General features: G+C 41.4%; 1 protein-coding gene across 2 annotated transcripts in view; it reads right to left on the bottom strand.

The window, feature by feature from the left end:
- Positions 1-25,237, bottom strand: part of RAB3C (RAB3C, member RAS oncogene family) — a 207,796-nt gene that overhangs the window by 97,172 nt on the left and 85,387 nt on the right. For both annotated transcript variants that reach the window (XM_005306604.5, XM_005306603.5), the window contains exon 3: positions 15,951-16,069. In XM_005306604.5, coding sequence (XP_005306661.1) covers positions 15,951-16,069 — 119 coding nt within the window. The remainder of the gene's footprint in view (positions 1-15,950; positions 16,070-25,237) is intronic.

The following is a 25,237-nucleotide window of genomic DNA, read 5'->3' as shown; positions in this document are numbered from 1 at the left end:
AGTGGATGGGGTAGGAGGGGCATCAGGGGGCGAGAATAGGGGGAAGGGGCCGAGCCTGGCTGTTTGCGGAGGCACAGCCTCTCCTAACTGGCCCTCCATACAATTTCCGAAACCCGATGCGGCCCTCGGGCCAAAAAGTTTGCCTGCCCCTGCTCTACTGCATGAGCTAAAAGCCATATGGCTCTTAGCTAAGGCTGTAGAGCAGACTCATTAATCTATATCTCTAAGTGGTCTCGGTGCCACTAGATGGGACAGAACACCACACCCAGAAGGTGTGCGGGTTACACTGGGAGTCGATGAAAGGGGATGGATCACTTGGACCCATTTCTTAGATTACAGCCCCCTCAGCCTCTTTAGCCAACACCAGACCTAGAGGGTCTCACTAGCTTTTTCCCGGGTCACACTGTGCTTACATGCTTCTGCTTACCTTTCTTCCCTCTCCCTCTCTTTCTGTTTTTGTTTATTCAAAATTTCTATGTAGTTGCTCTTCCCACCCTATACCCCACACCCACCTAAAACTGCATTCAGCCAAATTCTCCTGGGCAGATTCTCACACGCCTTTTGTTTTAAGAGAGCTTATCCTTACAGTTACAACAAGGAGTCTGGTAGCACCTTAAAGACTAACAGATTTATTTGGGCATAAGCTTTCGTGGGTAAAAACCTCACTTCTTCGGATGCATCCTTACAGTTGTATTAATTGATGGGCGAGTTCACACCTATCAATCTCAATGGGGGTTTTAACTCAATCCATAACAAAATTTCATCTAGCTGATAACAGTACTGTAGCATCACGGATATCCAACTGGGGTAGATGAGACCACATTGTTTTACAATCCAAAAATCCTTTAATCCAACCAGAGTTCTCACACAGAAGTACTTGTTCCCTCAAACTGGCTACAGGCAGAACCACATCAACAATGCTTAATTTCATTGTCCATTCCCACCAGCCTCTCTGAAACACACACATGCAACCCAGCTAGTTGGGGAGGGGAACCAATTGCAGTAGATTACATCTACACTGAAAAACAAACAAACAAACAAACAAAAAACTATGGCAGCGAGTCTCAGAGCCCAGGTCAACTGACTCGAGCTCACAGGGCTTGTGCTACAGGGCTGAAAATTGTATTGTAGACATTTCTGCTGGGGCTGTGAAACCTGGCGAGAGGGGTGGGCTCAGCTCCAGTCTGAGCAGGAACATCTACCCTGCTATTTTTAGCTCCGTAGCATGAGCCCCATGAGCCTGAGTCAGTTGACCCAGGCTTTGAGACCCACAGCTGCAGGTCTTTATTTATTTATTTCAGTGTAGACATTCCCTACGAGTCTAGATGCCTTTTTATTTTAGATTAAGACGACCAAAAAAATAAAATAAAAAAAATAAAAAAAGGAAAGAAATGTTAAATCCCTGTGAGAGAAAAAAGACACTCTCTCTCTCGGGAAGTTCCTTTATATGGAACCCCCTCACAGTCAGTCCTACATATACTCAGAAAGTATCCATTTACAATGAAGTTTTTAGTGGTTTAACTTCTAATATTTTTGCATGCACAGCAGAGCTATATATTCAGTCTAGTCTCACATGAAGACTAGAGTTTTATTTCTATTGCCTCTGTCCAGCTCCTATTTTGAGTAACTATCTCCTGTGTCTCACGGACATGGATAAAAGGACACAGTGATTAGATGTAGGCTGCCTTGACCTTGATTTGGCCTTAACTGAGACCTCATCTAAGGATAAGGCACCTTTTACTGTGTAGCATATTAGGCCTAAATTCTGCAGCAAGACTTATGGAAATATGCAATAAGAGTATAAGACCCAGAACAGACCAGCAGCCTGCTGTTGCAAGCTTCCCACCTCTTCATAAGCCAGCCTAGACCATCTCCTAAAGCCCCCACACTCTGCTTGCTGTTTCCTGCCCTTCCCAGGGACATGGGGTAGCAGGTGGGAAGGATTACTTGGGCAAGAGGTAGTCTCCTAAGAATCAGAACAGGATGTGGGAGGCTTCAGAAGGAGCTGCAGATTGAGAGCTGTTAAAATAGAGCGGGAAGAGGAGCTGGAGCAGGAGGTGCTGTCTTTGCAAGAACTTCTGAACTGTTGTCTTTAGGGCAGTGATTCCCAAACTTGTTCCGCTGCTTGTGTAGGGAAAGCCCCTGGCGAGCTGGGCCGGTTTACCTGCTGCATCCGCAGGTCCGGCCGATCGTGGCTTGCAGTGGCCGCGGTTCGCTGCTCCAGGCCAATGAGAGCTGCTGGAAGCGGCGGCCAGTACGTCCCTCGGCCCACGCGGAAGCGGCAGGTAAACAAACTGGCCCGGCCCGCCAGGGGCTTTCCCTACACAAGCGGCGGAACAAGTTTGGCAAACACTGCTTAGGGCAATGCAGCAAGGGGGTGGCAGTGGCAGAAGTCTTCCATGCAAAGTCATTAAACACACAGACTAACACCCTATCTGGGCTGAAACCTTTATGGGAGAGAGATGGGGAAACCACTTGATTCTATCGATGCCCATTAAAAATGTAGTGTTAACTAGAGCTGTCCAGAAAATAGAATTTCTATCCTGCGAAGATGTTTTGTCCTGATTCAGGTCAAAAATTTAAAAATCTCAACATTTTTCATAAATTCTAAAAAATTCTATTTTGGAAGATCTGAAACAGAATTTTTCAAATTGCTGTCTGCCCGCAGGGAAGACTATTGTCAATTTCATTTTCATTCTTGATTTTTTTTTGTAAAAAGGTATTTTCCATCAGAAAATCATTCCGATGGAAAATTCCTGACCAGCTCTAGTATTAAGATGATGATTTGACAGAAACGTTCAAATTCTGAGATGGGAGTTAAAATGTATGAGTTGTCATAGTTTTCTATGGAAGAAATTGCTGCGGACTGCTGCAAGCTGGTGCAAAATAGCATGCAAATGTACATACTGACTGACAAAATAAAAGAACGAACAAGTGCAACCACTGTAATCTTATAACTAAGGCCATGTCTACAATAGCACTTATGTCGGCAAAACTTTTGTCGCTCAGAGGTGCAAAAAAACCACCCCACTGAGTGACATACATTTTGCCAGCATAAGCACTAGTGTGCACAGCACTATGTCAGCATGAGATGCTCTCCTCCTGACATAGCCAATGCTGCTCATTGGGCTGGTTTTATTAGGTCTGCGGGAGAGCTCTCTCCCATCGGCATAATGCAGCTACATGAGCGCTCTTAAAGCAGCACAGCCGTGTCAGTACAGCTGTGCCGACCTCCTTCCGACAACAAAAATTACTATATGACCCCAGGAGGGGAGACTGAAGCCTAAGCCCGCCCAAGCTCCACTGCACTGGGTGGAGGGGCCAAAGCCCGAGTACTTCCCCACAGGCAGGGGGAACAAAGCAGAAGCCCAAGGGTTTCAGCCCCGAGTCCCAGCAATAGGGTTACCATTCGTCCGGATTCTGCTGGACATGTCCGGCTTTTTTGAGTTAAAAATAGCGTCTGGGGGAATTTGTAAATGTCCAGATTTCCCCCCCATGAATAGCGTGCGCGGCTTACAGGGCAGCCAGCCGGATCCTGCCACTCGCACGGGGCTCCGGCAGCCAGAGCCCTTCCTCCACTTCCCCCTCCTCTCCCCTGGAACTTGAGACCACTCCCCTCCTCTCTCTCCCTCCCTCCCCCCCCCCTGCATTTGCAGATCGCCGGCTGGCCATTCGCCTCGGGCCTCCGGCAGTCTGGAGCTCCGACCCTGCTCCCCTCCCCCTGCGGCCGAGCGCGCTGCTCTGCAGCATGGTAAGGGGGCCAGGGGGTCAGAGAAGTGGCAGGGAGGTTCTGGGGGGGGGTAGTCAAGAGACAGGGAGCAGGGGGAGGGTTGGATGGGTCAGGAGTTCGGGGGGGGGCTGTCTGTGGGTTGGGGGTGTAAGGTTTTGGGTAGTCAGAGTACAGGTGGGGGGGTCCTCAGGAGGGGGCATTTAGGGGACAAGGCACAGGGAGGCTTAGGTAGGGGGTGGGGTTCTGGAGGGCAGTTAGGAGCAGGGGTCCCAGGAGGGGGCAGTCAGGGGACAGGGAGTAGAGGAGTTTAGATGGGTCAGGAGTTCTGGGGGGGGCTGTCAGGGGGTGGGGGTGTGGATAAGGGTTGGGGCAGTCAGGGGACAGGTAGGGGGTAGGGTCCTAGGGGGCCAGTTAGGATGGGGGGGAAGGTCTCAGGAGGGGGCAGTCAGGGGACAAGGAGTGGGGGGGAGGGTTGGGAGTTCTGAGGGGGTGGGAAGTGGGAGGGAGTGGAAGGGGCAGGGGCGGGGCTAGGGCAGGACGGGGGCGGGGCTCCTCCCATCCTCTTTTTTGATTGCTGAAATATGGTAACCCTACCCAGCAAGCCTAAGCCAGTCCTGGCAACCCCATTAAAATGATGTCACAACCCACTTTGTGGTAGTGACCCGCAGTTTTAGAACCGCTGGCCTAAGCTATTCAGACACCATACACTCAGAGAGCATGATACTGCTCTCCGCAGTCACTTATATCTCATTCAAATTTAGTAAAATTAATTAAAGAAAATCAAATTCCACTAAGCCAATTACATCGATCATGTGGACCTTATCAAAAGAGTTCAGCTAAATGGTTGTTTTTCAGTTTAGACTGTAGGCCTGACAGACAAATTAAAATGACTTACAAGCTGTTTTTCCATTCACAGGAAATAGATCCACCCCACCGACACAAGGCCATACTAACTGCACACCCTTCACTTGCAAGGGCAGCTGTGCTTGAGGGGAGAAATCACCTGCAGGGGAGAACAGCTTGAAAATCCAGCCAGAGCTCCTGAGGAGATCCTCTGGCAGAGGCTTCCTAGGAGATCTGCTGAATCAAATTGTGTTTGCTTTGCAATTTCTACTCATGGGCAGATTTTCAGAAGTGCTCAACGCCCAGCTGCAATCATTGAGAAAAATGAGTGTCTGGGTGCTAAGCACTTCACAGCAGGAAGACAGCATATCTAACAAAGCGCTCAGTACTTACATAGTTGCTTTCCATAAAAGAAAAGTATTCCCAACTGACCTGGCCTCGCTCCCTTTCCAGCGGGCTGGCTACTTCAGGCTCCCCTGAGGAGAGGGAATTATACATCTACTTTCTGAAGCCAGGAGCAGAAGCTATCAGAATCAGGGCTGCCCAGAGGTGGGGCAAGTGGGGCAATTTGCCACAGGCCCCAGGCCCTGCAGGAGCCCCCACGAGAATATAGTATTCTATAGTATTGCAACCTTTTTTATGGAAGGGCCCCCCAAAATTGCTTTGCCCCAGGCCCCCTGAATCCTCTGGGCAGCCCTGATCAGAATCCAATGACAGGATCTGGCCCCTTCTCTCTGACCTGAGCAAAATGAGTGGTCTTAAGTCTGTTTCAAATACTGTCATTCCTGACTGGGAAAGAAAAGTGGTAACCTCCATTTTGTTAAGGCCCATGATAAGTTTGGAGCTTTACAGGTCATTCTGATTCCTTCCCTTTACGGAAAGTGTGAAAATACTGAATGTTTTTACCAAATTTATGCACAAACAGCTGCATCAGGCTCTATTAAGTAGAGCTCACAAAAAAACCCAAACATTGTTAGCTGCAATTCAGATTCTAGCAGTTCAAAATGTTTGAGAGTCAGAGCAATAAAAATCAATATTTTACCTCCTCTTTACTGCTTTAACTTTTAGAAGCAATACATCCAGTCCCTAAAAGGACTGAAAAAATAATTTAAAAAAGTCTACTAAGACTGGATATTGGAAGCATATGCAATGGAAATAGAAGAGGGCTGATTTCTTTGTGGGACAGTTAGTTAAGAGATTAAAAATTATCCTTAAAACTAACATACACATATTAAACCAAATAAAAACTAGCTATTTTGATCGATCTCAAAAGGTAATTGGAAGAGGGGAATCAATCAATGACAGTGTTTCTTGAGGACTCCTGCAGGGATCTATTCTTGGCCCAGTGCTATTCAATATCTTTATCAATGTTCTGGAAGAAATAAAATAACTCTTGCTAAAGTTTGCAGATGACAGAAAAACTGGTGGAGTGGTAAGTAATGATAAGGACAGGTCAGTTATATAGGCCATTCTGGAACACTTGATAAACTGGAGCAAAAAGTGTGTTTTAGTATAGCAGAAAGAATTACCATACATCTAGAAACAGAGAATGGAAGTCACATATGCAGAGACTGGAAAGTAACAACTCTGAAAAGGATTTAGGAGTTATTGTGAACAAACAACTGAACATGTACTCTCACTCAGGGTGATGCTAAGAAAGGCTAAACTAAGAAAGCTAATGTGATCACTGCTCAGCTAAGGCAGAGAAGTAGGGAGGTGCGATTACCTCCGTATACTGCGCTTTAGTGAGACCATAATTGTGTGTTCAGAAGAGCCTCAAAAAATGCTGACTAACTGGAAAGGGTTCAGACAAGAGCTACAATTATTCAAGATCTGGAAGGTCTAATACAGAGAGACTAAAGACACTCATTCTATTTAGTTTACCCAAGAGAAGATTAAGAGGTGACTTGAGCATAGTCTACAAGTACCTACATGGGGAGAAGATTTCTGACAATAGAGTTGTCTTTACTTAGCAGACAGAGAAACAACAAGATCCAATGGCTGGAAGCTGAAGCTTGACAAATTGAGATCAGAAATTTTAGCAGTGAGGTAATTAGCCATTGGAACAACTGACATAGGGATGTGGTGGGTTTTCCATTATTTGAAATCCTTAAATCAAGATTGGATTTTTTTTTTAAATATCTGTAGCAATTATTGCAGGAATTACTGGGTGAAATTCTAAGGCCTGTGTTAGGCAAGAGACTAGACTAGGTAATCATAAGAGTTCCTCCTGGACTTAAAAAATAAAAGCATGAATACCAAAAAAGTCAACACAAATACTTTTAATTTGGGTGATTTGTATTTGGTGGCTGTTATTTTTATGTAACAAATATAATTTGACCATAGAGTCAGCCAGTAGCTAAAACGCTAAAAATGGGGGGCAAAAATGGAACTAAGGTACTCTGATACCACTGTAATGAACATAGTATTATTATTACTAGTAGTAGATATTGTTATTACTAGTAGTAGTACATATAGTTATAGTTTGGGATCCCATTGTGTTAGGTGCTGTACAAACATGGAACAAAAAATGGTCCCTTTGACAAAGAGCTTACAAGAAATAAAAGTAGGTATAAATGCCTACATAGCTAAAAGAGTGGAGGACAATATGTTGGTTCCAATGTTTTTATGAATCTGGAAAGGATGTTCTGTTGTTTGGCTTCTGACTAGATGAACTAAACAAAAATTGTTTGGCATACTGTACAGTGGTTGTATAGATTTTATAGTCAGGATATTTTTTTAATGGCAGCCAGTATAGCATTTATCAACAGCTTCAGTACCACATGGTATAGGAAATAAATGTAGTAATTCTGATACCATAGTTTTGCAGCTGTTGGCAAATGCTGAATATTTAATGCCATCCACTGTATTTGCATCTCCATGTCCTTTTACATATCCACCCAAGTTTCTTTTTTAAAATAAGATATTAATAGAAAAAAGCAAACAGTTGTCAAAGCTTTTCTTGAGAATTAAACTAAATGTGAGGACCGCTCTGAACAAAACAAGAATTGACCTAACTCTCCTCTCAAACCTCTACCAAACTTTCTGACTCTCCAAACAGATTCTAGTTAGGTTAAAAAAAAAAACCAAACCAAACAAAAAAAAACACACTTTTGATATTCCCCTTAGTTTCCATGCACCTCTGTCTGATTTCAGTTTGGAAAAGGAGGGGAAATACATACATTCTTTGTGTGTGTGAGATCTAGCTGAAATTTGCATTTCTATGAGATTTCTAGCTAAACTTGCAGTCCAAAAATGTTTCATGTGTTGTATTAGATTACAAGACAGTTGTGAAGAGGATCCCATCTCTAAAAATAAAAATCTCTCTGTCCTAGGGATTGCATCTTTTGGGGTACGGCAGTTGATCTGTTATAAACGAGAGGGTTCAAACAGATTTTCAGGTGAGAGAAAAAACAGCATTTTACCAGAGTATATCAGCCTCAGAACAGATTGCTCATACGAGAGCATCATCTAGGTCCAAATTTTACACTGAACTCCTTTATCAAATGCTCAGATTAGGGTGACCAGATGTCCCGATTTTATAGGGACAGTCCCGATTTTTGGGTTTTACTTATATAGGCTCCTATTACCCCCCACCCCCGTCCCGATTTTTCACATTTGCTATCTGGTCACCCTAGCTCAGACACGTACATTGTCCTTAATATATTGACTTTTCCAATTAAAATCATGAGGTCAACGGCATTTGTGCCTGAGCAAGGACTCTGAAAGGGCTGCAGAATCTGTATGAACTGGCAGTATTGCCTCTAAAGCTCATCCATCTCACTGGAAAGCATTTAGGAAGTTCAAAAAGCCTTTAAAGGTTTCTTTGTTTAGCTTTTTGCACTTTGTTACTGCAGCACTGATGCCCAGAGCCTTCTCTAACTTTCCTGACTGACCAGAGCAGGCTGCAGTTTTATGAGTACTACCAGTGTGGGAGCCTGGGCTAATCAACAATAATGATTGCTTCCATTACACAGCTGATAAAGTTGAGATCAGGGGCAGCAGCCATGCAGAAGAGAAAAAAAGACAAAAGCCCATGCCACCTCCTGACAAGGGAGATGCTTTGGCAGTCTGCCACAGCTATCACCCACCCAGTCCATGGACCAGCCCTTCCAAGCTCCTTATCATGCTCACCCCACATGCCCACTGAGTGTCTACACTTGCTGCCAACAGTCTCAAGAGAGATTGGCTAAGAAACAATTTAAAAACATATTCCACAAACAGCTTAAACTCTGCAGCTTTTAACTTATTTTCTAGCTGTATTCTACCGTGATTTCTCTTTTCTTTCAGTGGCATGCTTGGGTATTGCCAACTTAGAAGTGGCAGAATGGCAAACAGCAGATGCAGAGCGTGGGAAAACATTCAGGCAGAGAAATATATAAATAATAAATAATTTATTCTGTGCACTTACTGTATAAATAGCTTTTTATTTGGGGAACTCAGATAAGCGTTCTCCCTAACTGCTTTGAGTCAAAGAAGTTCCCCTTCTGTCTGGGGATCTCAAAGCACTTTACACATATTAATGATTTAAGCTTCATATCACCCCAAGAGATACATGGAAATACAATATTTGCCTAACACATGGTAAAACCAAAGCACAGAAAAATACAGTGCATATAATCAGCTGGGCAGCACCCTTCTGCAGGTGCAAGTCTGTTTGCTAAAAACTTGAATAATCACATTTCTATCAGCAATTTCTCTGCAGGCAAAAAAAAAAAAAAACAGACACAAGTTTTATGTCTGCAAAATTACATCTTCAAAAGGAGAGTTGGACCTTAGCCTAGCTGCACATATACTACAAAGTGACTGGCTCAAGGTCAACAGGAAGCTGTTGCAGACTTAGGATCTTCTGACCTAAATCCCTTGACTTTCTGTCTTGTGTCTTAACCGTAAGGCCATGCTTCCTCCCCTTGATGTGCAAGGCCGTATAGAAACAGAAGGAGGCAGAGCAAGGAGAAGCCAAGAGAGATGTGGCATAAAGGTAAAATAGGATGTGAGCATGCTCAGTGATTGACACTACTACATTCTGTTACCTGTACAGCACCATACTTGTGCATAGCACTTTACAGACAATTAAAAATGGTAGATCCCTCAAGAGTCTGTGGAACAGCATTTACAGCATGTCATGTAGGGCAAAGTGATTCACAGATTACAGATAACACATAGCACTACATCATCTGACGAAATGGGTATTCACCCACAAAAGCTTATGCTCCAATATGTCTGTTAGCATATAAGGTGCCACAGGACTATCACTTTTTACATAGCACTACTTATCCCTCACCAAATACAATTATACCACTACCATCAAGATTGCTCAATGCTTGGCTGAGATCAGCTCATGGATGAAGAATAGCTCGTTGAAGCTGAAGCTAAGCAAAAGAGAGGTTATGCTGGTGAGCAGAGGAAGGCTCTCTAAGGAGTTTGCAGTCCATGGTGAGTCTCCTTTGGCTGAAGGTACATACCCAGAATTGGTCAATTCAGTCCACAGTTTAAAAGTGCTCCTAGATTCCTTGCTGATGCTAAGCTCTCACCTACCAGCATCCATGTCTGCATATTTTCTACCATTTCTGGTTGGCTAGGAGACTCCATCCTATCCTAGTGGACAATGGCCTGGCCTCAGTTATACATTCCTTTCTCACCTCCCACCTGAACTACACCAGTGCAATATATGTGGGTACAAAGCCCTCAGCCTTTAAGAACACTTAAGTACAGAACACTGTGGAGTTTCTGTTGTATGGATGTTGATCTCAAAGGCCCAAAGAGTTAAAGGTGTTTAATGTTGGACAATGAAAGTTTATAAATAGTGAGAGCTAGATTCCAGGTTCTTTTGAACAGAGGCCTTGGTTTGACGGTTATTTGGGAAACACAAAAACATTCATTCAAATGAAAAGTTTGATTAAACAAAAGAAAGAACAAGAAATCAAAACAGGCATTTATATTGAAACTGCGGTTGAGTGATTATGCAAAACAAACTTAGACATAACCTTTAAAGTTTCTCTCCTTTGGGAGGCAAAATGTCACTCATTTTTCAGAACAACCTTTCTTTGATGAAAAGGAAAGGGTTAATTTTACTCTGCTATTACAGAGGGTATTTACTTATCCTGTTCTTAATGGATGGACAGACAAACACAAGGTGGGGGAGAGACAGGTTGGAACAGATGGGTGAAATGTGGCTTTTGTTGATGTTTTTAGAACACTGGACTGCTGATTAGTTATAAGTGGTTGCTTTTGGCTGGCAAGTCGACCATGACACCTACTACTTGGTGTGATGGGTTGGATCATAGAAACCCCCTTGGCAGCTGCCACCTGATGTGCAAAGACTACCTCTGCTCCTGTTTTCCCTGCCAGCTCAGGACTACAGCACCCTGTCTTGCTGAGCCAGACACTCCCGTCTGCTCCAACTCAGACCCTGGGTCTGAATCACTTGTCCCAGAGCTGCAAGTTTACCTGAAAACAGCTCACAGAAGTGTGCTTGTCTTTAGCACTCAGATGCCCAACTCCCAATGGGGTCTAAACCCAGATAAATCCATTTTACCCTGCATAAAGCTTATGCAGAGTAAACTCATAAATTGTTCGCCCTCTATAACACTGATAGAGAGATATGCACAGTTGTTTGCTCCCCCAGGTATTAATACATACTCTAAGTAAATTACTTTAAATAAAAAGTTATTTTATTAAATACAGAAAATAGGATAAGTGGTTCCAAGTGGTAACAGGCAGAACAAAGTAAGTCACCAAGCAAAATAAAATAAAATGGCAAACCTATGCCTAATCAAACTGAATACAGATAATCTCACCCTCAGAGATGCTTCAGTACGTTTTTTTCTCAGGCTGGACACCTTCCAGGCCTGGGCACAATTCTTTCCCCTGGTACAGCTCTTGTTCCAGCTCAGGTGATAGCTAGGGGATTCTTCATGATGGCTCTTCTCGCCCTTTGTTCTCTTCCACCCCTTTTTATATCTTTTGCATAAGGCAGGAACCCTTTGTCCCTCTGGGTTTCCACCCCTCCCCCCCACTGGAAAAGCACCAGGTTAAATATGGATTCCAGTTCAGGTGACATGATCACATGTCACTGCAAGACTTCATTGCCCACTTGCCAGCACACACATATACAGGAAGACTAACAGGTAAACACAGCCATCTGCAGACAATGGCCCTGGTTAATGGGAGTCATCAAGATTCCAAACCATCATTGATGGCCCACACTTTACATAATTACAATAGGCCCTCAGAGTTGTGTTTTATATTTCTAGTTTTAGATACAAGAGTGGTACATTTCTACAAATAGGATGATCACACTCAGTAGATTAAGAGCTTTGTAATGATACCTTACAAGAGACCTTCTGCACGAAGCATATCCCAGTTGCATTATATTCACTTATTATCATGTTTTTATAAAACCATATAGACTGCACAACGTCACACTTGGATCCTGGTTTACGTTCTGTTCAGGGATGTCATCTGATTGGATCTTTTCTTCTTAGCAGCGGTGACGTAGTACATCTGGTGAAGACACATTACATCGATGGGAGAGCGCTCTCCTGTCAACATAATTACTCTACCTCAACGAGAGGCAGAAGCTATGTTGGCGGGAGGGAGAGCGTCTCCTGCCATCATAGCATGGTGTAGATACTGCTTTAAGTCAATGTAGCTTACGTTGCTCAAGAGGGTGGTTTTTCCTACACCACTGAGCAATGTAACGTACATCGACTTAAGTGGTAGTGTGGACAAGCCCTTAGACAAGGCAGGATGACTACAGCAAGTTGACTTCAGTATTTGATCGAAAGCTAGGAGAGTGTGAGATAGAATAGAAGGAAAGAAAGTTGGGGGTGGAAGGGATATAACACAATAAGGGAAGGGAAGACAATAAGGCTCTTATGTTCCTTTTCAGTGCTGGCAGTTAGATAACCCCATCCATGGGCTGAGGATTGGATGTCATTATAATATGATGACTTCAGCACTCTCGGGTAAAAACAAAGTTCTTTAAACAAGATTAAGGCACCTGGCATTCCTCTCAGGTAGAAAGTCCTTTAGATGTGTCGAGGTGAGTTGCAGAGCTGGCAGTTTGGGGGATGCATTGGGATGTAAGGTGGGATGGGAGATGAGAGAGAGAGCGTGCTGATCTGAATTAATCCGAACAGAATTCATGATGTCCTTTTTCAAAGTCTCTTTTTAAGGAACTCCAAATGGGGAAAAGTGGGCATAATAGTTTATCTCGCTCATTTTGTCCACCAATTAGGCCTAATATGCATCTGACCAGTTTTGTTCTATTAATTTCCGATTCCACATCTTCTGTTTTTACCAGCCATAATATCAACAGTTTTTGGATTATATCAACATGGCCTTTTTGGTTTAAACTAATCCAGCTTCTTTTGTCCGGTTCTTTTGTGCTTGTTACAACATTCAATGCTGTAAACAACATGACCTATTTTTCATGGTTATTGTAATATCTGATAAATTTTCATGTACTTTTTACATTAGAGCTTACAATGGAGATACACCTTGTAGACCCAATTGTCACAACAATGTCTCCTCAACAACACAGGCTATCATGAGCACATCACACCTGTCCTTCACACTATACTGGCTTCCTGTAGAATATCTAATCAAGTTAAAGGGCTCAGTTCTTATCTTCAATGTGCTCATTGGCCTGCACTGAGCACCTCTAAAAGATAGACTAAAGCTCTCAGATATAGACTGTGGCAGACAACTCCACTACTCAGGCACTATGGAACTTTCTGACATAAAGGTAAAGTTTGTCTATGTGACAGATAAAGCTTTCTTAGGGTCTGGTGTCAGACTGTGGAACAAACTCCCCCAGAAACTAAGGACCATCACAAATCAGTCACTGTCTACCACAGCAAGTGCTAGAGGTTCTTCTTTGACCTTGCCTTCTCTAATATAAACACATAGCAAGCACGTACATAAAACAAAACAAAAACCTCACAACACTCCACTGCACACACAATTCTCTTCCCAGGGAGAGGATAAGAGGGAAAGAAGAAACCGCAGGTGACAGATACTAATCATGTCACTTACTGCAATACTGGAAGGTACTCTGATACTGCATGATGAGGGTGGTATAAGAACCAAAATAGACTAGATAAGATGATACAAGGTTAACCTTAGTTCCCCTTTTGGATAAGATTTATCTAAGAAATTCTTTAATTTGGATTCTTGCCTGCTTTCTGGGCAACAGAGATCTCACACTGAGTCCTTGCAACCTCTAGCATGAAAAAGATCATGTTTACTATTTGTACCCACTTCCTACATTAAAGACAGAAAAGTGTTTGCTTAGTATTTGCACCCAGGAAACCAGAAAATTACTGCCTGTTGTTGGAGATCAAAGTACCAAACAAAGACCATCCTCCAGGGTGGAAAATCGTTCTAGTTTTACACATTTGGCAATGATGTACTATAGGATATAGGGTGAAACCTACTCCACAGGCACTAAGTTTTTGAGCCTTATGTTGATACAGTGAAGTGAAATTCACCTCCCAATTCACTGCACTGGGGTAGTGGCACCAGCCCTTGAAGCCAGCTGTTCAGGTTACTGAGGCCCTGTGTAAATGCAGAAGTGTGGCCCCTCCTGCCTTAGTGTGTCCCCAGCCTGCATGACCTTCTGAGCCAGCCTACACAAGGCTAGTGTTGAGAACTTCCTCAAGTAAAACCTGCAGTGCAGATGAAATAGAAGCTCTTTCCAACCCATTTGGATTTTCAAATGCTATGCAACTGAGAAAACACCACAGAAGATGAAATGACCATGACACTGATTGTAATTTGCTTTAGTTTTTTGGAACAAAGAAGATTTAAAGTAGATAACCAGGGGTAAAATTTTCATGAGGGAGTTGAAGGAGATTCTTTCCCCATAATGCCCCTAGAGGCACAGGCACTGACTTCCCCTCTTTCCCGTGGGTGCTCGACCCTCCCTCTGCCCCCGTCTCCACTCCACCCCTTCCATGAGGGGCCCTCACCCCGTCTCTTCCCACCCCTGCCCCGCCCCCATTCTAACTCCTTCCCCAAATCCCCGCCCCGGCCCTGCCTCCTCCCATCCTCCTCCCCTGAGCGGGTCACATTCCCACACCTCTACCTCCCTCTCGGAGCATGCTAATGCTGCCAAACAGCTGTTTGGCGGCGGCCGAGTGGGAAACACTGGGAGGTAGGCAGAGAAGTGGGGACCCAGCGCACTCAGGGGAGGAGGAGGAGTTGGGGCGGGAGGTTGGCTGCCGGTAGGTGCAGAGTACCCACTAATTTTTCCCCGTGGGTGCTCCAGCCCCGGAGCACCCACAGAGTCGGCACCTATGCCTAGAGGTGATTCACACAAATTTCCCATTACAATCGAATAAGAAAAGGTATGAATGTTCAAGAAAGAGCCAGAGATACCCTGACACATTATAGATATGATTATTGATGGGGAACAGGATAGATTCTTGGTTCCAACTACAAAATGATTGAGAATCATAAGCAGAATTCTGCTTTGAATTACACCCCAATGAAATGCCACAGAAATTGCCTAACAATGACGGTACCATAACTAATAGAAAATTTTGCTTGTCCTATTCCTTCTAGAGGCATAACACTAGGATAGCAGTGGCGAGTAAATGAGGTTAACAGAAAATTGATAGAAAAATAAATCAGAAGAAAAAGCTCCACAAAATTAAGGCTACGATTTTGTCAGAAGTATTTATAGTACAAGTCTCGGACAGGTCACAGGCCATGAATTTTTGTTCATGGCCCATGACCTGTCCGTGACTTTTACTAAAAATACCCATGACTAAATCGTAGCCTTAATTTTATTCAACAGGTCCTAAAGCATTCATTGTGTTTTCTCAAAACAAAACTAAAAGCTATCTTTTGGGCAAAGGACAATGACAAGTCTGAAAAACAGAAGGCAATGCTTCACTTAAGTACAGGCGAGTCTCATCTTACACGGGGGTTCCATTCCGCGGGTAGCGCGTAAAGCGAAAACCGCGTATAGTCAAAATTACATTGAGTTGAATGGCGGGCGGAATTGCCCACACTACAAGTACAGTATTAAAATGTTATTTTTCTTTTTTTGTTTTTTGTTTTTGCCGACCGCGTAAAGCTGAAATCGCGCATGTTAAATGCACGTAAGATGCGACAGACCTGTAATAATTACATGCCTTCTCTTCTCCGATTCCGGAGTCATTCATGGGCCAGTTTCTGCAATGTGACTCGAGAAACCTCAAAATCAAATGTACATTGACAAGATGTAAATTAGTATTTGAGTTGACCAGGGTTGGAGAATTGTTTCCTGAGATGGTTCACATCGTAACAGCAAGCAACAGCAGTAGTAAAGTAGTGATCAAATACTCTGTAGCTGACCTTAGTTCTAGTGCCAAGTTTTACTTACCAGTCTTGCACAGCATTGAAGGATTCTTCATTCGTGATGTCATACATTAAAATGAATCCCATTGCACCCCGGTAATAGGCTGTGGTAATTGTCCTATATCTCTCCTGACCTGCCGTGTCCTAAAACAACAAAAGTTATCTTTTATATAAATGTTACCTTGTCAAGAGATTTGTATCTTTCTGAAAATCAGAAGTGAACTCTGAAAAACTTTCATCTTCACACCTTTGAAATTCCATTCAAGTCACTGGGCAGCTTTTCGTTCTCTTTTTTTAAAGAGATGAAGGATTGTCCTGTTGTTAAGGCACTAGCCTGGGACTTAGGAGATCTTGGTACTACTCCTAACTTTCCTACTCAATTCACCTGTCTCTCAGTCTCCCACCTGTAAAATGGGGATAATACTTCCATTCACACAGCCTTTGTTTACCATGTCCATTTACATTGCAAGCTCTTTGGGAAAGGGACTGTCACTTATTATGCTAATATAGAGTGCCCAATTTTGGTTAAGGTTTTAAGGTTCTACTTTAATAAAAATTTTAACAATAATTAAATTATATTACAGGAAATAATATAATCATTCTGTTTCAAAATAACACTTATTTGCATTTTTAAAGTCCCCAAATGTATTCTTAAATCTTGCAGAAATAGAACGTTTTAGTGAAATTCCATCAAACAATGTCCAGTATGAACTTTTACTACAGCTATTGTATCAATGACTGCAGAGGACTTACGTTAACTCTGGTTTGTTTTTTAAACAACCGCTGTAAGAGAATTATATCATTGCCAAATTTTAATAGTACAAAAATTTATATTTGCTAGAACATGGAAAGGACTACTTCAGCTGTAGAAGAAAATTGACAAAAATGACAAATGTGTTAATTGGAATATTTTCTAAAATAGTTCGTATGGTACAAATAGTACAACCTCATTAGAGAAAATATATTTAAATGAGTGTTCTTATTCTGCATGTACATCAATCATCCTACAAAGAAAGAAGAAATTAAATTCCACCCACTGCATAAACCAATTATAAGAAGATCATTTAAAAAAAATGTAACAGAGCTGATTACCATTCACAAACAATTTCTTAGGCAGAACACTAGGAGGAAATTCAGGTCAGATTACAGTCACTATAGCCTAGATTTAGTTTTAATGACCTTGCACTGAAAACAAGTATAGAAAACTAGTGCCTGATACACCTCTTATTTACCTAGATTTACACTAGAGTAACCCCACAACTTCAGTAAAGTTACTCCTGATTTACACCAGCATGAGAGGAGAATCAGGCCTTTGATGTAGAAATACAATTTCCCATGATACTTCATTGTTCTAGACATCCTGGCTTCATGCACTAGAACTTATCTATCATAGGCTAGCAGTGTCCATAGAGCACAGTTCTTACTAGCTCTCAGGGTGTAGATCGCAACAGGAAAAGTACGCCACTGAGAAGTACACCAGCATAAATCAGGAGTACCTCCAGTGAGGTCTAAAAAATGTGTAAAATTGCAATTCCTCAAGTTTTGGGTTTGTTCTCAAAGTTCAGAGATGAACTCATAGGATTGGGAAACTCATGAGAACTGAATTTAATAAAAGGTTTGCATGAACTGCAGCAAACAAAAACCACGGAGTTTCATGGAGCTCTGTTTTATAGCTCTACTGATATGTGTGTTCATTTGTCACAGTGTCAAACACAATGCTGTACCATTCCCACATTAGCCCAATGAAACTTTTAATGGTTCCTAATCAGTTGTAAGAGTCAACAGAAATGAGAATACTATTAAGAGGGCCACATGTAGGCATCTGAAAACTAGAAAATTCAGTTTTATTTATGGTCACCCATCTATACCATATGCTGAAAACTCATTTTAGAAACATTGCTTTCTGTACACATCAGTGTAAAATTAGAGATGGGTCCATGCCAAAGACTCAGATCTGACAACTCTCAAACATTGGGCCACTTCTGATCTTCATGAACTTTGCAACTGGTTCCTATATCCATAAATGACTAAACAAAAAAGTCCAGATCCAAAACAGCATACTCTACCTTAAATCTGGCAAAGCTTAAATCCAGATCTGCAGCTGAGGTCCATCTTTATGTAAAATTAATTATCTAAAAACTTTAGTCCACTTGTTTCTCTCCCTTTCCTTTAAACATATTTCAGTTTTGACACAGCTGAGAAAGCCTAAACCAATGTACCAGGTTCAGCGGTAAGCAATCGATCTTCTGGGATTGATTTATTGCGTCTTGTCTAGACATGATAAATCGATCCCGGAAGTGCTCGCCGTCGACGCCGGTACTCCTGCTCTGCGAGAGGAGTACGCGGAGTCGACGGGGGAGCCTGCCTGCCGCGTGTGGACCCGCAGTAAGTACCTTGTAGTTCGAACTAAGGTACTTCGACTTCAGCTACATTATTCACGTAGCTGAAGTTGCATATCTTAGTTCGAACTGGGGGGGTTAGTGTGGACCAGCCCATAGGCTCTAAAATACTGGCTATGAAGGTATCAAAATCTTGGATACAGAGCTTACTGTCTTGGTGTCTTATAACTAGAATTTTTCACTGTATGATCTGAAGACAGGTTTCAGTGTGAATCACCTGCAGCAAAATAATATTTTCTCCTGCTTGTCAGACTAATATATTTCCCCCTATACAAATCTCAGGTTGACAGACAGATAGATAGTCACTATCAAAAAGTGTCTGGATTCCATATCTATTCTGGACAGTAATTGCTGTAGGGCAGACTTTTACTCTAATAGTAAATAAAGGGAATTAAGCCAATAAAACTATGGGAAATTAAAACCTTTTCTATGAAAGAAATATAAGGAAACTGCTTAAACATGAAGGAAATAAGGTGATATTCCTTCCTCTAATAATGATGGATACCTTGACTTTCTTGCTTGGCTGAGGGATACAATTATGCCTTCATACTTCTTATTTAGCAGGCACATGTTGAAAAAACTAGCTGGCTTATGATACCTTTAGAAAGTACAAGAAGCCAACACAATCAAGTCCAAGTTCCAATTGGAGACTACCATAAAATATATATTTGCTGCTATTACTAATAAGTAGCAAATAGTAGTAGTAAATACTAGTAAATAAAGTAGACTCCCATAATTTCCTCAGTCTAAATTTTTGAAAGCAAAGAGGTCTTCCCCTCCTGTAGCCTCATGATGTGTAGGCAAATTTACTTTTAAGTATATATGCCATATAATGAAGCCACAGTTGGCTTTGGAAATTGATATTGATACCTCCTTGATCACAAGAGGCATGGAATAAGATTTAGGGGAATACTTACACTGCAATTTGGTCATCTCTATTCTCCAATCTTCCTCCTTTACTATGGTGGAATGTACTCTGGATTCTACTTGAGATGCACAAAACTGCCCTACCAATGACTCTTTCTGATTATATTATGTGATAACTGGTCCTGTTATGCACATCATGTTACAGCATCCTTCCACCTAATTATTCTGCAACCAAGATAATTTAGTCTTTTAACAAAGAACTCATTTAACACTAGTTAGAAGAATGTCATTGCTCATTTCCAAATCAGCAATTTACAGTATTTGCACATACAGTATTTATACTGGAAAGGTTTTTAATATGCTATTAACTTTAGCCATTATAAAAATCCTGCAACACTGGAAATCTTATATACAACCGTTATATTCCTTTAGAACTACTGAAACGATTCACTTCATACTTGATTTGTTTCATATAGTTCATTGAAATTTAAAAATCAAGCCAATTATTACTGCCATTATTTTACTATATGTGAAGTTGCAAATTAAATTCCAGTTTACATAATGGTACATTATACGTGGTGTTACATGCCAAATAATTTATAATCCTAGAAAGAGATCAAATTATAAGGCATATACATGAGGAGGCAGAATTAAGGTTGAGCCTTGAATCTTAATTCTGTATTGGCTTACTTTTAAGAGTTTCTTTTCTCAATCTTAACATTTAATTAAGTATTGGGTATACCTTATAGTCCATTAAAAAAAACAGTAGGCACAAAAATGCTGCAAGAAGACACATGCTCAATGCAGAGAGAATATTCAGAGAATAATGCTGCCAGCCTCTAACAAACCTCCAGTGAGCAGGTGCAAACTGCGATTTTTAGAGGGTCAAATTTGGGCAAGAAGAGACATCCCTGAGATCAACGTGACCCTCCCCCCGCCCACCTATTCTACCTCCAAAATTTCAAGTTTCTGCTCCAGAGTACTGTGGCACTTCGATTTCACAATGAAATGGTTGTAAGATTTATTTATTTTTAACTTGGACAAAATACTGTATTTTTCCCTAACCTCATTCTTGGAAATGGCTCAACTGCTTTTGGTGAAACTTTCAAAAAATATTCAGCTTAAGATAGATAATGGGCATGGAAAACTGAATTTTAGCCCACATGGTGTAAGTCTGGCAAAGTTATAAACAAGTGAAAATGGTATCTTATAATGAATGGAAAGTGGTAGGCAACCTTTACTATAGGCATCACTACCAGTATAAGCAGTAACACAATCAAAATTCATATTAATATGAAATCCAATCAGAAACATGTTATATGTTACAAAATACGTGGTCATGTGGAATTAATATGATATTTAGAAAGATAGGGAGGTTACAAAGAATTTGTTATTTAAATAGAAGAGTTAAACATACCAGTGTTAACTGGGGTCCAACACATTCAGAAACCTCTCATTTTATTCTGCCTAAAATTTAGGAGCTTCTCGAGTATACAGAGAAAGTTAAAGTTGCGAGCTTGTTAAAATACTCAAAATAATCTGATTTTATCAAAGACAAATGGCATATTTGAAGTATCAAACATCGTAATGTGAAATGTTATATTTTAGTACAGTTTACTATGATTGAATTTACTTGGAACAATTAATCCCTCAACACAATGAAACTTCCAGACCTTGTTTTTATTATGCTTTGTTTTTGAGAAAAGATTGAGCATATTTCATCACATCTGCATCTTAAAATCAGTCCCAATTGTACTGATGTACACCTGAACCAAAGAAAATCCTTGTATCAGTTCAAACATGGCTACTGACTGCTGTTACTTGGTCTTATTCCTTCATGCATGAGTATTGGATTGCTCAGATGATCATCTCTTGTTTTTTTTTTAAACTGTGAAATGCTGAAGCCTGCATTTTATACTGGTGTCTTTTTCTAAGCAAAAATGTAATAAAATAAGCCTGAGGAAAAATGATAAAACTTGACCTATTATTCCATGGCCGTGTTACCATGGCAATTCATCTTCCTGGGAGAAACTAGATATATAGATCTTCTATGGTGCCATTTCAGTTCTCTTGTGATAGGCTATAAAAGTAATGTCTGTTGTATCCTATCAGATCTGACAATGATGTTCATTAAAGAACTAGAGTAGAGGGACAGCAGGGAATGAATGACAGTGAGTGAGTGCTAAGTCAAAAGTTCAATATAGTGAAGACTAATAAAAAGGGCTCTTTAAAAATATTTAACAAAAGATTTTAACTGCTAACTGACCAAAGATGTCCATGTAAAACTCACATTTCCAAATTCTACTCTGATACTCATGTTATCCCATGGGCTTTAGTCCGATTGGCTGTTGGCCCAACCATGCTTAATCTGCAAACTCAGAGATCCAGTGAAGGCAAGGTTCAAGCAATCACCCACCTCCTGTGCATTGCACATTAACTGGCAGAACCTCTGCTGACAGCCCAAATCAAGATCAATGGGATTTCCAACACAAAGGAGGGCAAATTATTAAAAAAAAAAAAAAAGTGAATCCCTTCTCCTATGTGTGGACTGAAGCATATGCAGTCATCCAAACAGGCTGGATGCTGTTCTATATGTTTGCATATTTTAGAGGTTCTTTTTGCCAGTTGGACAATGTAACCACCCTGCCCATTAAGAACTCCCGAGTTGTGTATGTACATATGTCGATGCATGTGGGCTGAGAAGAGGGACAGAGGAAACACATAATAAATATAAAAAGCCACTTGTTCTCGTGTCTAAGTGAAAGGAAGTATTTTAATTCCCATTTCTTAGCTAGTTGACCTTCCTCATCTACCCATCTACTCACGATTAGCAATTTTCCCTCAACCCACTCAAATCCTTGTCAGTTATCCTTTTATGAAAACCTGGCCAAACAGAGTAATCTTGTATTGAGCCCTGAGCTCAAACTCAGGCTCTTTTTGACCAAAGAAGAGGCAAATTCCAGATCTGAGGGTATGTCACCGAAAATACCGTGAAATAACCACTAACATTTCATCAAGTTGCCTATCACCATAATCTCCGTTTTACCTGGGTTGAGTTCAAGCCATCTCAAAAGACAGAGAAAGACAAACCAGAGCACTAGAATACCTCTCTACTTAAGGAAAGAGTCCCAGGACATGGAAAGAGAAGGAAGGGGGACAGGGAGTGAAAAATACATGATCAAAGCTATGGAACTAGAAAATTTTACTTTTCTTGAGGTTCAGTTGGATTTTTCTAATCTGAAAGTCCAGGCAAACCTGATGGCAGTATGGAAGAACCTTCAAAATGAAGGGAACCTGCTAGTTCACATTTATGGTGACCATGTGAGCCAGGTTTCATTTACACACCTCTCCTGTGGGACCATCATTTGAACAATGCTATGGGCAAAACGAAGGACATGGAGATTTGCCCATGATCATTTATCACGTGTTTGGAAGGAACCGCATATAGCTTCCGAAGTCCCAGTTCTGTGCTTTAACGATATTTCTTCTCTACTATTTATAGTATACATTGCGATCTCAGAAATAAATTTTTCCCCCTTCAAAATACCAAAATTTCAGCGTGCAACATATTTTTAGATAAGCTATAAACCTCTGAAAATTAAATTTTATAGTGAAAATCCTAATAAATGTTTAATGGCACACAATGCCATCAAGTACAATATTGCAATATTACTCCATGCTTTAAAAAAAAAAAACCCAAAGTCTAGCATAGGTCATTAAAACATTTTATAACTAAAAATGACATTTAAAAAACCCTTGTAACATAGTAGAAAATCTCTAATTTGAGATTGTTTTTATAGATTATGAACACCCACTCCCCCACCCCAAACAACTTGCTTTTAGATTCAGATCTGGTGCACAAGTAATAAAAGCTGAAACATCTCATTACACACCCCACATAAGGAAAAAAGGGGAGGACAGTGTGGATGGTTTAATGCAAAGAAAGAGAGGAGGCAGAAGAGGAAAAAAATACATATGTGCTCATGCATGGCGTTTGGAAACCCATGAAGAACAACAAGCAGGGTCAAAAAATTCTATCATGTGTAGCATTGTCAGCCTCCAAGCCCAAGTAACTGAAGTGTGAAATAAGGCACTAGCCTTGTTTCTTAATAGCCAAAAGAAGGGGACTAAACAGAAATAGCCAATATTTATAACAGCATTTTCAAAGTACCTGCAAATACTGGGACTGAGCCCCAGCTGTGGATGACAAATGCTTAATGCTGCTCAACATAAATGGGTGGAGGCACAAAGTTGTCCTTTGCACTCCCCTGAACCTGGCCCATCCGGTCTCTGCTCCAGCCCCAGTGTAAAGTGGAGCAGCGGAGGCCATAATGGTACTCAGAGATATGCTGACCATGTCCTAGGTTCCTTCTGTCACACCCCCTCTAGTGGCCAATGAGAACAATGTAGTAGATGCTACAGTGGCCCTACATCACTCAAGGAGTCTCCAGTGGAAAACTAGTTAGCTTTACAGTTGCTCTGCAGAAGTGATATAAATAGGGCCCTACCAAATTAATGGCCATGAAAAATGCGTCACGGACCATGAAATCTGGTCTCCCCCCCATGAAATATGGTCTTTTGTATGCTTTTACCCTATACTATACAGATTTCATGGGGGAGACTAGTGTTTCTCAAATTGGGGGTCCTGACCCAAAATGGAGTTGCAGGGGGTCCCAAGGTTATTTTAGTGGGGTCATGGTATTGCCACTCTTACTTCTGCACTGCCTCCAGAGTTGGGTAGCCAGAGAGTGGTGGCTGTTGGCCTGGTGCCTAGATCGGAAGGTAGCACCCCACCAGAAGCATCATAGAATTAAGGGTGGCAATACCACACCACGCCATCCTTATGTCTGTGCTGCTGCTGATGGCGGCTCTGCCTTCAGAGCTGGGCTCCCAGACAGCAGCCACCGATCTCCATCTACCCAGCTCTGAAGGCAACGCTGCCACCACCAGCAGTGCAGAAGTAAGGATAGCAGTACCGCAACATTCCCTTCAATAACCATGTGACCCCCCACAACTCCTTTTTGGGTCAGGAGCCCTATGAACAACACCATGAGATTTCAGATTTAAATAGCTGAAATCATTAAATTTACAATTTTTAAAATCCTATAATCATGAAGTTGACCAAAACGGACTGTGAATTTGGTACGACCCGCAATATAAAGCAATCCGAGCACAGCCAAAGATTACACCAAATTTTGTTCCTTAGCCAAATAAATATTACCAGAAGTTTTGCAGCTGTAGCTCATTTAAGGACTAGAGTGAGTGACCTGATCAAATTTAGATCCAAACTTTATAACACATCAAATTTATTATTGTTATTGATTTTTTTTGTATTGTGGCAATACCTAGAGGCTCAAAAAAGGATCAGTTCCCCATTTTACTAGTCATTGGTTAAACACAGAGGAAGGGACAGTCCTGAAGGCCTTACAATTTACTGACAAAGGGTGAGAGAATCATCCCCATTTTATAATGGGAGAACTGAGGCACAGGGAGATTAAACAAATATTAAATTAGACATCATTGGAATTGGGGACAATTTTTTGTTTCAGAAGGTGGAGGAAGTAAGCAAGAGGACAGCCATTTTAGACTTGATTCTGACAAAAAAGGAAGAATTGGTTTCCTTTCACTTCTGATTTGGGTTAAACTGATAAAGAAATGATAGATTTTGTGATCCATGAAGGAAACCAGCAGAATAAGGCCAATGGACTTCAAAAAGGCAGACTTTAACAAATTCAGAGAATTGATAGTTAAGGGCTCATGGGAAGAAAATCTAAGGGATAAAGGAGTTCAGGAGATCTGGCAGTTTCTCAGGGGGATAATATTAAATGCACAACTGCAAACTATCCCAATGCAAAAGAAAGGTAGGAAGAGTAATAAGAAGCCAATAGGGCTGTATCAGGAGTTCTTTACTGACCTGAAAATCAAAAAGCGATAGTACAAAAACTGTGGAGTAGTATAAAAGAATAGCAAGCATGTAGGGACAAAATCAGAAAGTTACACATAGTCAGGGGCACAAGAGGCAACAAGAATAGGTTCTTTACATACA

Source organism: Chrysemys picta, chromosome 6 (genome assembly GCF_011386835.1).
Source record: "Chrysemys picta bellii isolate R12L10 chromosome 6, ASM1138683v2, whole genome shotgun sequence".
Taxonomy (NCBI): Eukaryota; Metazoa; Chordata; order Testudines; family Emydidae; genus Chrysemys; species Chrysemys picta.
This window is presented reverse-complemented; position numbering and strand designations above follow the sequence as displayed.